Source organism: Chrysemys picta, chromosome 15 (assembly GCF_011386835.1).
Source record: "Chrysemys picta bellii isolate R12L10 chromosome 15, ASM1138683v2, whole genome shotgun sequence".
Classification (NCBI taxonomy): Eukaryota; Metazoa; Chordata; order Testudines; family Emydidae; genus Chrysemys; species Chrysemys picta.
Genome location: NC_088805.1, coordinates 16,280,829 through 16,295,296, shown reverse-complemented (window position 1 = coordinate 16,295,296; position 14,468 = coordinate 16,280,829). Strand labels below are relative to the sequence as shown.

Genomic DNA, 14,468 nt, shown 5'->3' with positions numbered 1-14,468 from the left:
AATCAATGTATGTATAAAATCAATTTTTAAATTTGTATTGCATCATTGTCTAGATGCCCCAATCAGGAATTGGGGTCCTATTGTGCTAGGACTGTACATACATATAATGGAAAGACAGGATCTACTGAACTGAACAGAGGCCAAGAGTACATCCATATCTGAATAAGCTATGGAGTTTGATGGTTCTAAAAAGTAGCATGACATTTCTTGCAAGCTATTTAATTATATCTTAAAATAGATAACTTTATGGCTAATGTTACTCTCTACATGTTGTGCATATTCTTTAGTTCCTGTTCCTCTCTGATGGAAGTTTGATTATACTTTAGTTCTAATCATATGAACACAATAGCAGGTGTACACATAATCTCAATTCTAGAAATTGCTTTATATTCTGGAGATGAGGCCTAATTTGAGCATTTGCTACACGTGCCATCTATTTCATGAGCAACTGGTTTGTGACTATGTGTACCAGTGCCCTCTACTGGACGTTTTATGTTTTTGTCTTTTGCTTTTTAATATTTCTTTTTCTTTCCACAACTAAGATTTATACACAACAGAACCTATTCCAAAAGCAGCATGTTGTGCCAAATCTGAATTTGGTCCACCATGAATCATAAGATGATAATATAAACAATACATCCAAAGAAACTCTTATGTGTAAGATAATAAAATTACAAAGTAGATGAACAAGAAATATTAATCATAAACTACAAAAAATGGGAAACAGAAAGAAAACCCAATGAACAAATGTCCCATAAATTCTTCATTTTTATCAGTCAACTGAAAGGAATCCCACTGGCTAGACCCAGGTCAACCTCCATCAGTTCCTTCTACTCTCTTTTCTCTGACTCTAACTCATCAGGAAGTTGGCATCAGTTTGGCCCCATCTACAGTGGTATTTTACATTTTATAGAAATCATATTTAAATTGTATTTAAAGTAAACAAGCAAAATATTTTAACGTGGTTTAGCCAACCAGCCTGGGAAGGGGCAACCTATTTTAAAACTCTATTTGAAAACATGATCTAGCATAGCATAGACTGTATTCTAGAGAGCTAGGCTTAGATCTCCAGGCCCACATTCTCCCCTGATTTCAGGCTGCTTTGCAAAGCTGACTCCAGGAGAATCAGTGAATGGTGGCACAGAGCTGGTATAAGCACTTCTTCCCTCCCGCTGTAGCTGGGGCATTTCTGCGCTAGTTGCTGTGATGACCTTTTGCAAGCAGCATAAACTTATGACAAGAGACTGGACTGGTGCACAGACATCCCCAGAATGAGAGTGTGGCTTAATGTCACCTTAGCACTCTTTTTTCCCGAGTTGTGCTGTGCGTTCCTCAGTTGTAGCCAAGAATCTATTTTTAAAAATGTCTTTGTCAGCTCCATCCACAGTAGCTTAGACAAACTGTATTTCAACTGAGTTGGTCTGAAACAGGCCAAACTGGTCAAGCAATATGGTTCCTCATCCAGATGGAGCCTAAAGGGTGGCTACAAATCTGAAACATGCATCTCGACTCTTCCCTTCTGCTGGGAATGAGAAGGTCACTCATCTTACTGTCTCTCTTCTATTGCTATACCTTACTTTAAAAGTTTATTTGCACTAGGAAAGCAACCCATTACCAACAATCTAAGGCCTGATCATAGATTTACCCACACAGATTTACCCACATGTTTAACTTTACACTTGTGAGTATTCCCATTGAGCTCACTGGAACCACTCATATGCTTAAACCCATCCATAACTCTTGGCAAGATCAGGGTCACTGTCAATAATGGGTCCTCCTGAACCAATGTTGCAAATGGTTTGACTGCTAGTATAGACAGGACAGATCTGTTTTCAGCATCATTACAAAAACTGACAGATACTTTCAGAACCAAGAGTCCCTACTATATGAGCACTTAAACCATTTTCAGTACTCGTTCACAGTGACCTACTGATAAACATTGTCAGCAACGATCACTTTCCTAATGCAGAGGGAGTTTTAGTAGCCGCTGCCATTACCTTGTTTTGAATGATAATGGCGTGTGTTAATGACTTTCTCAAAAGCAATACATTCTGATTCATGAGGGGACAGAGGATGGGGCATTCTTAAACAGCAATTCCCAAATGTGGTCCTCTGAGCACTGTTGCTCTGAGGAGCTTTCACCGGCTGGTAACATAGTTGCTCTTGTCCTTGTTTCCAACTGCCCGTACATGAATTCAGGTCTTTCAGTGCAAAAGAGTGGAAATCTGTAATACTTCCAGATGCCTGGCATAAAGACAGCAAAAAAAAGTACACAAATATTTTCCGAACAAAATTGCTGCATTTGCAACAGGGAATTTAAGGCCATGTGTACACTACCAATTTGTGTCAACAAAAGTGATGTCGACACCCATAAGTCGACATAATAAAAATCACAATTTCATGTTCACACTTGCTCCCTCTGTCGGCAGACCGCATCCACAGTGGGGGCACCATCATCGACAGTGTGAGCAATGTACAGTGGGTACCTATCCCACAGTCCTTCCGTCGCTAGGTGTTATGGGATGATGGAGCAGATCGTGGTGTATCTGGGGATAGTGCTAAATGTCCCATGATGCATTGCTTTCTGTCCCAGCACTCCATGGGCTTCTGGCTTTCTTTTGCAGTATTTTTTCAACAGCCCTTCTTTGCTGTGAACCCCGGCATCTTTGTGAGAAGGGATGGATCCCACACTGCTCTCCTATACTCTGTTAACTGTCATGAAGACATCATGGATGGCAGTGCAGTTAATCGTGAAGTTCCTACCGAAGAAGACTCGCAGGTACCTGACCTGCTGCGTGATATGGATAGGAGCAACTTTAGATTGCTTTTGTCATTCACAGAGCAAGTGCATAGGGTAGGCCGTCGCTTTTGGGCTTGTGAAACAAGCACTGAATGGTGGGATTGTATCGTCATGCAGATGTGGGATGACGAGCCGTGGCTACAGAACTTTCGGATGCGGAAAGCCACCTTCCTCGAACTGTGCGTGGAGCTGGCCCCAGACCTGCAGTGCAAGGACACCAGAATGAGAACTGCCCTCTCGGGAGAGAAGCGTGTGGCAATTGCTGTGTGGAAGCTGGCAACTCCAGACTGCTACCAGTCAGTCACAAATCAATTTGGAGTGGGGAAGTCGACTCTTGGGGATGCGTTAATGCAAGTGTGCAGGGCAATAAATCGCATCCTGCTACGAAGGACTGTGACTCTGGGAAATGTGCGTGAAATAGTGGACGGCTTTGCAGAAATGGGTTTCCCTAACTGTGGAGGGGTGATAGATGGCACACATATTCCAATTTTGGCACCAGACCACCTTGCGACGGAGTGCATTACTAGGAAGGGGTACTTCTCCATAGTGTTGCAGGCACTTGTGGATCACCGTGGGTGTTTCACGGACATCAACGCGGTGTGGTCTGGGAAGGTGCATGACGCACGCATGTTCAGGAACACCAGCCTGTACAGAAAGCTGCAAGCGGGGATTTTCTTTCCTAACCAGAAGATTACAGTGGGGGGTGTTGAAATGCCCATAGTGATCCTGGGGGATCCTGGGTACCTCTTACAGCCGTGGCTCATGAAACCTTACATGGGACACCTGGACATCTTGAAGAGAAAAAAATAAAGATGATTTACCATTATAAAAATTTGCACAAGAAATTAATTTCGTCCTCCAGGTTAGGTCCACTTTCCGCCACCTCCATGCCCTATGAAGTATCCATGGGGCTCTGGGTGATGGAGGTGGGGTCACCACCAAGGATAGCGTCCAGCTCCTTATAGAACTGGCAGGTCTTAAGTGAAGCACCTGACGGACCGTTTGCCTCCCTTGTATTACGGTACACCTGCTTCAGCTCCTTTATCTTCGCTCTGCACTGCAGCGTGTCCCGATCATACCCTTTTCATACAAGCTTTACAAAATTAAAGCGATGAAATGAAGCATGGTGTCTACACTTGCACTTTGTCAACAAAAATGTAGAGGAAAAAGACATAACTCTCTCATAAGGGTGGATGCATTTTCCTCAATAAAAGTTGCCTCACTGTTCGGATCGACAAACGGCAGTTTTGGCAACAAAGTGGAGATAAGGCCTTTGTGATGGTAAATGGGAGAAAAGGTGATTCCTATAATCAGGAATGGGAAGGCTGCCAATGAGATACTTCTTGTATTACAAAGTGGGTCATGCCATTACAATGTTTGACAACCCCTGCTCTGAACGCAATGCAGCAATTCCTCTGGAGTTTTAGCATATGGCATCTTTGGGTATGTCTACACTACGGGATTAATCCGAATTTATATAATTCTAATTTGGAAAACAGGTTGTATAAATTCGAATGTATGCAACCACACTAAGCACATTAATTCGGCAGTGTGCGTCCATGTACCGGGGCTAGCGTCGATTTCCGGAGCGTTGCACTGTGGGTAGCTATCCCATAGCTATCCCATAGTTCCCGCAGTCTCCTCCGCCCATTGGAATTCTGGGTTGAGATCCCAATGCCTGATGGGGCCAAAAACATTGTCGCGGGTGGCTCTGGGTATATCCTCCCCCCTCTCCAGGAAGCAACAGCAGACAACCGTTTCGCGCCTTTTTCCTGGGTGAACAGTGCAAACGCCATACCACGGCAAGCATGGAGCCCGCTCAGCTCAAGACAGCAGTCACGAACATTGTAAATACCTCGCGCCTTATCGTGCAGTTTATGCTGAACAAGGACCTGGAAAACCTGGCGGCGAGGAGCAGGCTACGGCAGCGCGGCGAGGAGAGTGATGAGGATATGGACATGGAATTCTATCAAACCGCGGGACCCGGTGCTTTGGAGATCATGCTGTTAATGGGGCAGGTTATAGCTGTGGAACGCCGATTCTGGGCCTGGGAAACAAGCACAGACTGGTGGGACCACATAGTGTTGCAAGTGTGGGACGATTCCCAGTGGCTGCGAAACTTTCGCATGCGTAAGGGCACTTTCTTGGAACTTTGTGACTTGCTTTCCCCTGCCCTGAAGCGCCAGAATATCAAGATGAGAGCAGCCCTCACAGTTGAGAAGCGAGTGGCAATAGCCCTGTGGAAACTTGCAACGCCAGACAGCTACCGGTCAGTCGGGAATCAATTTGGAGTGGGCAAATCTACTGTGGAGGCTGCTGTGATGCAAGTAGCCAAAGCAATCACTGAGGTGCTGCTACGAAAGCTAGTGACTCTGGGAGATGTGCAGGTCATAGTGGATGGCTCTGCTGCAATGGGATTCCCTAACTGTGGTGGGGCGATAGATGGAACCCATATCCCTATCTTGGCACCGGAGCACCAGGGTACCCAGTACATAAACCGCAAGGGGTACTTTTCAATGGTGCTGACTTGCACAGTTTTTGCTGTCTCAAGGGGTTGTTGTATTAGTGGGAAGAGTAGCAGCCTTTCATTTTTTGGAAGATAATCTTGATTTGGTAACAAACACTTTATGCTTAATTGTGCATGCAGTCTAATTCATGCTGCTGCCTGTGTTAACACTACACACAACGGGAGAAATCCAGGCACTGGGGATATGGGAGCGGGGTTACCTAGGGCACACTGAGGTGAACTCTGATGACTGCCAATATGCTGAATGTTAACACCCGCTCCAGGGGCTGGGGGAAGGCCGGGGCAGGGGGATGGAGGCAATCGGGGGATCGAAGGGGCGGCTGCCCCGCTCGGGAAGCCGTTAGTTAGCGCCTCGCTCGAGGGGCCCGAGCCCAGCGCTGAAGGAGCCGCGCGCGCGGGCGGCGGTTGGCGGCCGTTCCCCGCCGGGCTGCGCTCCTCGGCCGGCCCTGCCCCGACGCCGCGTCTCCCCTGGGCCATGACCCGGGACAGCCCGGGCGGGGGCCCGCCCCCGGGGGGCCGGCTGTCTCCCCGCAAGACCCCGGCGCCGCCCGCCGGCAGCCAGGCCCAGCACGACGAGCACAAGCGGGAGCTGGAGGCGCTGCGGGCCGAGCTGGACGGGGAGCGGCTGCGCTCGCAGGAGAGCCGACGCCGCTTCGCCGCAGAGGCCCGCGAGCTGCGGGAGGCGGCCGAGCGCGACCGCCAGCTGCTGGCCGACCAGCTCCGCTCCAAGTGGGAGCAGCAGCGGGCCCGGGAGCTGCACCAGCTGCGGGAGCTGAGCCTGCGGGAGCGGGAGGCCGAGATCCGCCAGCTCATCCGCTGGAAGGACGCCGAGCTGCGCCAGGCCCAGGAGCTGCTCCAGCGGGAGCGGGACGCCGCCGTGCGGCAGGCCCGGGACCTGCAGCGGCAGCTGGCCGAGGAGCTGGTGAGCCGGGGCTACGGCAGCACCCGGGGCTGCCCCGCGGGGCTGAGCAGCGAATGCCGCGGCAAGCTGCAGGAGGTGCTGGGCAAGCTGCGCTGGGAGACCGATGGCGACCAGGCCGCCCGCATCCGCCACCTCAGGGCCGAGCTGGAGCTGGAGCGGAGCCTCTTCCTCAAGTACATCCTGGAGCGGTTCGAGGGCGAGCAGCAGCCCGCCGGCTGCCCGCACAGGGCCAGGCACGGCCCGCAGCCCCGCCTCAGTAGGAGCCTCCTGGAAGGGCCGAGGCCCCGCTCCTTGGAAAGCCTCATCGCCGCCGCCTCCCCGGATGGGGGAGCCGCCAGGTCTCGCTCGCTGGACAGCAGCCTAGCCAAGCCCGAGTCTTCGCAGGCAGGGCACCAGGCCCCGCTGGAGGGGAGCCCCCCGCAGAGCCCCTGCCAGGGACAGCCGGCCCAAAAGGCCTTAGAAGAAGATGCCCACCCGCAGGAAGGAGCTGCCAAGGAGCTCCCCCTGAAGCCCACCAGTAAGGAGGGTCCCCTGGAGTGCTTGGACTCGCCTCCGGAAGGGAAGATGGGCAGCTGGGGGTCTGCAGGAGAGGGTGGCACCCAGACAGTGGGGCAGCCGCAGGAGTGGCTCTCTGGCAGCAGTTACAGCCAGCTGGTGACACAGAACACCGACCTGCTAAGTGCCCTGGAGGATCTAGAGCGGCGATGCACAGCCCTTAAGGAAGAGAACGGCCTTCTGAGGAGGAGCAGCTTCCCCGAGATGCAGGAGAAGGTGAAGCGGCTCAAGAGGAAAAATGCAGATCTGGCCATCATTGCTAAGCGATTGGAGGAGAGAGCCAGGAAACTCCAGGAGTCCAACCTCAAGGTGGTCAATGCTCCAATACCCCTATCCCTCAAAGGCTCCAATGTGGAACTGTGCAAGAAAGCATTTGCCCGGCAGCGGGCTAAAGACCTGAGCGAACAAGCTAGCATCCTTCTGGCCAAAGACAAACAGATAGAAGCCTTGCAGAGAGAGTGTTGGGAGCTGCAGGCCAAATTGGCCACAGGCAAGGAGAGCTCATGCTGGCTCCATTTAAGTGACTTTGATCGTTTGTTGCGGGAGTCTCAGAAAGAAGTGTTACGATTACAGAGACAGATCACGTTGAAGAACCTGAAAGAGTCTCTACAGTCCTCCAAAATGGGTCCAGACAGTTCTTCTCCAGCTGCTACCATGTGCCTAATACAGGAAACACTTGCACCAAACATTGATGCAAGCTTAGATGGTTCATCTTTGCCAAAACAGACACCACCAGGATCAATCACTTTGGCCAAGGATATTAAGCCAGTAGCACTACCTCTGGGAAATGTGTCTGAGGAACATGAAAACATCCCTTTAAAAACAGACCCAGACAGCAAAAATCAGATACAGCATTTGGAAGTAGAGCTTAGTAAGAAATTTAAGCAGTGTGAAACCCTTGAACAAGAAATGGAGAAAAGGCAGAAAAAATGTGAAGAGTTGGAAATGCAGCTTCAGGAGGTGCTGACTAAAAATGCCAGAATGACTGAGGAAAATGCTCAACTCAGTGGGAAAACTAAATGGACAGAAAAGGTTGAATCTGAAAATGCTGACCTGAAGGTAAAATTAATGGGAGTGACAGAGGAGTGGAATTCTGCTGTCCAGTTGACTAAAGGACTTCAAACCAAGGTGGACGATTTAGAGCATGTACTGAAGGACATGAAAGAAATGGCAAAGAGAAGGCAACAGCTGGAGGTTGACCATGAGAAAACACTGTTAGCACTGCAGAAGAAAGAAGAGGAGGTCAAATATTTGCAGCAGGCCCAGGTAGAAGCAAAAAGGGAACATGAAGAGGTAGTACAGCTATTAGAAGCCCAGGTGAGAGAATTGGAGAATCAGTATCACAGTCAAACTAAACATTTTAATCTTCTGTCTCAGGAACTCGAACAATTACAAATAAAAAATTCTGACCTTGTGACTTCAGACTTGCCACACGCTACGTGCTGTTCCTCAGAAAATTGCCATGTTCCTCAGTGCAGTAAGAATATTAATGATGTAGACTTTGTATCCACTCCTGCTGCTTTTAAGAAGCAAAGCAAGAAACTGGAGTTCCAGTCAAACTCCTCAAAATCAGAATCCACACAGTACAGTCCTAAGTCCTGCCCCACTCCAGAGGGGGATAGTGCAAGTGAGATGGATGAATTGGAGACGGACAAATTTTCCCTAATCTTGGAGCCTGAGAGACAAGGTCCTGCAAAACTTCAAGTGTTTTTAGCTCGATACAGCTATGACCCTTTTGATGGTCCTAATAAGAACCCTGAGGCAGAGCTTCCACTGACAGCTGGAGAATACATTTATATCTATGGAGAGATGGATGAGGATGGCTTCTTCGAAGGAGAGCTGATGGATGGCAGAAGAGGGCTGGTTCCCTCTAATTTGATAGAAGAAGTTTCAGATGATGACCTCATGACCTTTGTGCCTCCAAAGACAAGTGACGTCTCTCATACTTCAGATCATGAAATGAGTTTCCTCAGCAGAAGTGCTAGTAGTGGAGAAAAGAGTGATTGCCATGATGAAGAAATCAGTGTCAATCTATTGCCTAATAGATTAGAAGGAGACATGGAAATGCCTGATCATACAGCGGTGCCTTATCCAAGAAATTTGACTATAATCAAACTGTTTGCAAGAAGTGTTGTTATAGGCTGGGAGTCACCACTCATGCCAGCTGGCTGGGGAGATGTGCAGAGCTATAACATATATGTAGATACAGAACTTTGCCAAAATGTGAGTTCTGGTTGTCAGACTCAAGCAGCAATTGAGAATCTGGATTTAAAGATTAAGGCATATCGGATCTCAGTACAAAGTGTGACAGAGAAGGGAAACTCGGATAAGATGCAATGTACCTTCCTTGTAGGGCAAGGTTTCCATATAGCACCAGCACTTCTGAAACTTAGGAGCATCACTGCCACTTCAGCAGAGGTCACCTGGTTACCAAGCAGTAGCAACTACACTCATGCAGTGTACCTTAATGAGAAGGAGTGTGATGTGACAAAGGCAGGGATCTACTGGTACACTTTCCATAACCTGCAACCCAACACTCAATACAATGCAAAAGTGGAAACACAGCCTCAGAAGATGGTATGGGATTTGCCTCAAGAGAAATGGGAGCAGAAATCAGCAATGATTAAGTTCATTACTCCATCAGCGGGACCACCTGATGCTCCACTTGATGTCCAAGTACAGCCTGATCCCTCAGCAGGCATTCTAGTTATCAGCTGGCTACCAGTGACAATTGATGCAGCAGGATCATCCAATGGGGTACGAGTTACTGGTTATGCTGTGTATGTCAATGGACAAAGAGTAACAGAAGTTATATCTCCAACAGCGGGGAGTGCCATAATAGAACTGTCCCAGTTAGAGATTCTACAAGGGTCTCAGAAGGTTTCTGTGAGAACTGTCTCCCCCAGTGGAGAGTCAGTTGATTCTGTGCCAGCTCTGATTCCCTCAGCCATGTTGAATGTTCCCAGTTGTTGTTCATCATCAAAGTCTATGTCTACCAGCCTGACCTCTGAATTACTCTATGGGGAATTCATAGACTCTCAGCATGCGGAAATCCCTTTGATGCACTGCACATCTTCACCCTCTTCAGAGATGTTCATGGCCAGTCAAGATAACAAATTCACCATTCACTTCACCTCCAACTGCGGAGACTCAGTAGCTTCTCTGCCAGCAAGCATCCCCCCACACCAGTTGTTCTCCTCTCAGAGTTCTTCTTTGATACATGAGCTTGCAATGTGCAACATTGGTGATAACGTAGCAAGAGATAAAGATGATAAATGTTTAAAGTCTTATCAGCAGACAGCAGTCAGTGTGCAACCTTCAGGCCTTGTCTTTCCAACTAGATGTTGTGAAGAATCAGTCAATTCCAGGATGTCAGCATTAAAAGAACTTGCTGAAGACAGCCAGAGAAAGAGGATAAAAAAGCTCTTTGTTACTAAAAAAGCTGTACTTGAAAATCAAATGGACACTAGCAACATGAAAATGTCTATGATCACCCACTATGTGCACTCTGACGACAAGTCTGTGAAAGATTCAACCACTCAAGATATTGAGGCATATGATGTGAGCTGCTTGAGTTCTGGGCCTCAGCTGTGTTCTAGTCAGCTTGAATTGGAGGACAGTTACAGAGACATAGGTATACCTAATATCTGTGTTCAGGAAGTCCCAGATATTTCCACTGAGAAGAAACAGACGAAAGAATTATCCAAAGAAGTCCCCAGCCTAGGGATGTCTAGAGATGAAATACAGGAAGACCAAACATCAAGAATAGGAAACTGGCAATTGAATCCTGTTGGTGACCACAGCCACAGTTCTGATCTTTCAGATATTTTGGAAGAGGAAGAAGAGGACCTGGATTTAGACACGCAGGAAGAGAATAGAATAAAGGTGTTTGGTAATGATTCCAGGCTGCCGGAGCTTCCAGAGTTTCCCATGCAGTGGGCTCAAAACAGAAAAATGAGCAAGACTTTAAGAATAGGTCAAGCAGGGACATCTTCATTTTCCAAAGCAGGCCCTCTGAGAAGCTTCGTCTCAGAGGAAATAGTTAATGATGATTCAGTAAGGATATTTGTGGCCCTTTTTGACTATGATCCCATATCTATGTCACCTAATCTTGATGCAGCTGAAGAGGAGCTCCCATTTAAAAAGGGGCAGATTCTAAAGGTGGTTGGTGATAAAGATGCTGATGGCTTTTACAGAGGTGAATATGCAGGAAGGGTAGGGTATATTCCCTATAATATGGTGTCTGAAGTGCAGGTGGAGAGTAATGAAATGAAACAGCACCTGTTAAAACAAGGTTCCATTACTGATGAAAAATCTGTGATTAACTTAGTGGAGGTGGATACAAAGAATAACAATAAGTCTCACACAGAACTTAGCTGGCAGGATAGCAAGGCTGAACAGCTTACTTCTAAGACAATGGTGGCTGTCTTTGACTACAACCCAAGGGAGAACTCATTAAACGTAGATGTGGAAAGTGAGCTGACATTTAATGCTGGAGACATCATCACAGTATTTGGGTCTGTGGATGATGATGGATTCTACTATGGGGAGTTAAATGGACAGAGAGGCCTTATCCCGTCTGACTTTCTAAAAGCTATCTCTCGGGATGAAGAGTAAAAGAGGATTCATTTAAAAGACAGCTCTGCAGAGAGTTATAGAAGAAGGAAAAGAAGAATCTGATATATCAATTAAAAAAAAGCACAAAATGTAGATGAAAAATTGAATCTTTAGCGAGGTCTAGCATTAAAAACTATCCATGAAAATGCCTCCTACAAAATGTATATTTTTAAGAATTGAACAACTGGACAATTCATATGTACTTGAATCTCTGCTCATATGAGAATAACAGTATGAACTATTTGCAGAAGGCTCCAAATAGATTTTTAGTTGTAAAACAAACTGGGTAACTTTAAATTTGTTACAAAGACCTGTAAGAAAGTTAGAAGTGAATTTTAAATATTTTCCTGTAGGGATTATGAAAAGAGTGCATTGCAGAGATAAGTGAATTTCACATACAGTTTAAAACACTGTACGATCTTAATCTTTTTTTCTTTTTAATGGAAGAGATGTACATGTTTTCTCTATGTTGGTACTTAATGGATCAACTTCTACCACTTTCTACAGTACATACAGTAATGGTGTGGAATGGCTGTTAAAAGCATGCCAGATAGTATTTTTCTTAAGGGGTAGGTGAACTTCGACTACTTTTTAGCATGTCTTCCTCTACACAAATAATTGATTCATTAGCCCACTTCTCTTCTTCTTCATTGAGAGTTGCCATTCAAAGAGAGGAAGATGTTCCAAATGTGTAGAATGCTACAGTGACTGTGGGCAGAATGTTCCAATAGCTGACACAGAGCAAAACAAAAATATTTAAGGGTAGATACCTACCTAGTACAGTGTCCAAATGATTTCCAGCTCTGAACTGAATATAAACCCTTTTTCATTTTAGATTTTGATTTTAAGGAAGACACTGGTTTCCCTCTAGCCAGTTGCTCCCATTAAAGCTTGTATTATCTAGGAGAAACGGAACAGCTGCATATGCTTTAATACTGTGGTTTCTTTGTGTGATTTACACTGAAATTTCTCTTTCCCATTTCAGAGTGGGAGGTCTGTAATACCTCACTGTTTGTTGCAAAGAATATGCCCTCTCCTGCTGCCATTGAAGTCAATAGGAGTTTTTCAGTTGACTTCAAGGAGAGGTGGATTGTGTCCACTGGTTGCACTTCATTGTCTCATATCTCAGGGGTTACTAACATAGGCATTTGTCCTATAAATATGCATTTGTGCCTAGGATCACATAAGGCATGCTCCACATAGGAGTCAATACCAAAAGCATTCTTGCACGAAGGGCTGTGTTAAATAGCTTTTGCTCATTGCAAGGCTTACATTTGCTGCAGAGAATAGTCATCCCAATGACAGGCTTTAATAGGAAGGATTCTGTTGGGTTAATGTTAGGTTCCCAATCTGGAGATGACTCCATTCAGGCACAGGAGTCTGCTTGCACAAACTTACTCTCAGGAACAGGGTGTCCTTTTGTGCAGTTTGTATTGAAAATGGAGGGGTCGATTTCGGTCCTTTAACTTATTTAAATATTTTACTTCACTTATTTATGGAGATATTAAACTGTTTTACTTGTTTACTTATTTAAATATTTTATTTGTTTACATATCTAAATACTTGTTTTACTATTGTATGATTCAGACTGTGACTACAGGAGCTATGAAGAGTGACTCAAAGCTCTTGAAGTAGGATCAAAGCTGTATATGTAGATGAGTTTGAAAACAGGAGAGTTTGCAGATGTTTCCTTATGAGATGTATTCTTTGTGTTATGATGTTACTTGTTAGACCTATGGGAAGTTTCTGTCCTTTATACCAATGTTAATTTCCTTGCATATTTCACTTTAATTGTCTTAAGAAAGCAATTTGTTTCATTTTGAAATTAGAATTTTAAAAGTGATATCCATAGGTGCTGGTGATACATTTTTATTTTTAAAAAATTACTATAATAAAGCTTATTTATTATTTTCTGAGTATTTGCCTCTGTTCTTCATTGACACTTAGAGTGGTGTTATGAACTTGCAAAATTTTGATTAAAAGTTTTTTGACTTCTCATGTTTGGTTTTCCCATTTCATTCTGTGTCTAAACAATACACCAATCACTTTGAAGCCTAATGAATTTTCAGATTTAAGGCCCTGATTTTGGGTTGTGGCAGACTTGACCTTGGTTTATCCCTAACGGTAGAGATGGTATCTTTATGAACCTTTGCACCTCCTGGATTCTGGGCAGCTGGGGGCTGGTTTTGTCCCAGAGACAAGTAATTGCCCAGTAGCCTAGAATAAACAGAGGGAGCACAGATTGTTCCAGCTGTGCCTTCTTCTGTTGTGCACCCTTCTGTGATTTCAGATAGTATTTCTTTCTAACATTCATTTATTTTCTAGATTTAAATGAGCATGCATGGTGGCAACAAATACTTGTTATGAGAAAATTGTCACCCATGCAGAAAACAGCAGTATATGGTAATTATTCATTTATATAAATAATTATATGGTACCACTAGATGGCAGCAGAGCCCACGGTATCAGACTATAATGCAGGGGTAGGCAACCTATGGCACGCATGCCGATTTTCAGTGGCACTCACACTGCCTGGGTCCTGGCCACCGATCTAGGGGGGATCTGCATTTTAATTTAATTTTAAATTAAGCTTCTTAAACATTTTAGAAACCTTATTTACTTTATATACAATAGTTTAGTTATATATTATAGACTTATAGAAAAAGACCTTCTAAAAACGTTAAAATGTGTTACTGGCACGCAAAACCTTAAATTAGAGTGAATAAATGAAGACTCGGCACAGCACTTCTGAAAGGTTGCTGACCCCTGCTCTAGTGTATGCCCCTGTTAGCTAAAGGACATGGTCAGTTTAAACATCACATTGTTTTGTTGGTGACACCTTTAGATTATTTTTAAAAAGAACTGTTAACACTGAATTTACTTTTAACTATTTATGCTGTTTATTTTTTGCATTCCTCTTGCTTCAGACAAGGAAAATAGAGTAGTCAGATTTGCTTTGGTTATGAATACTGCAAGTGAAGGTTTGGTTTTTTTAATTTTTTTTAATTAATGGAAGCATTCCTGTTAATCTTAATTTTGGAAAAGCT

At 45.2% G+C, this 14,468-nt stretch overlaps 1 protein-coding gene across 1 annotated transcript; it reads left to right on the top strand.

Moving 5' to 3' along the window:
- Positions 1-5,641: 5,641 nt before the first annotated feature.
- Positions 5,642-13,337, top strand: RIMBP3C (RIMS binding protein 3C). Its single transcript, XM_042841559.2, has one exon. It carries the CDS (start codon positions 5,803-5,805, stop codon positions 11,419-11,421), a length of 5,619 nt encoding a protein of 1,872 aa, XP_042697493.1. The 5' UTR covers positions 5,642-5,802; the 3' UTR covers positions 11,422-13,337.
- Positions 13,338-14,468: the final 1,131 nt, after the last annotated feature.

What these genes read in the sequence shown, in the direction of transcription:
- RIMBP3C (XM_042841559.2), top strand. Translation starts at nt 5,803, where the DNA reads ATGACCCGGGACAGCCCGGGCGGGGGCCCGCCCCCGGGGGGCCGGCTG.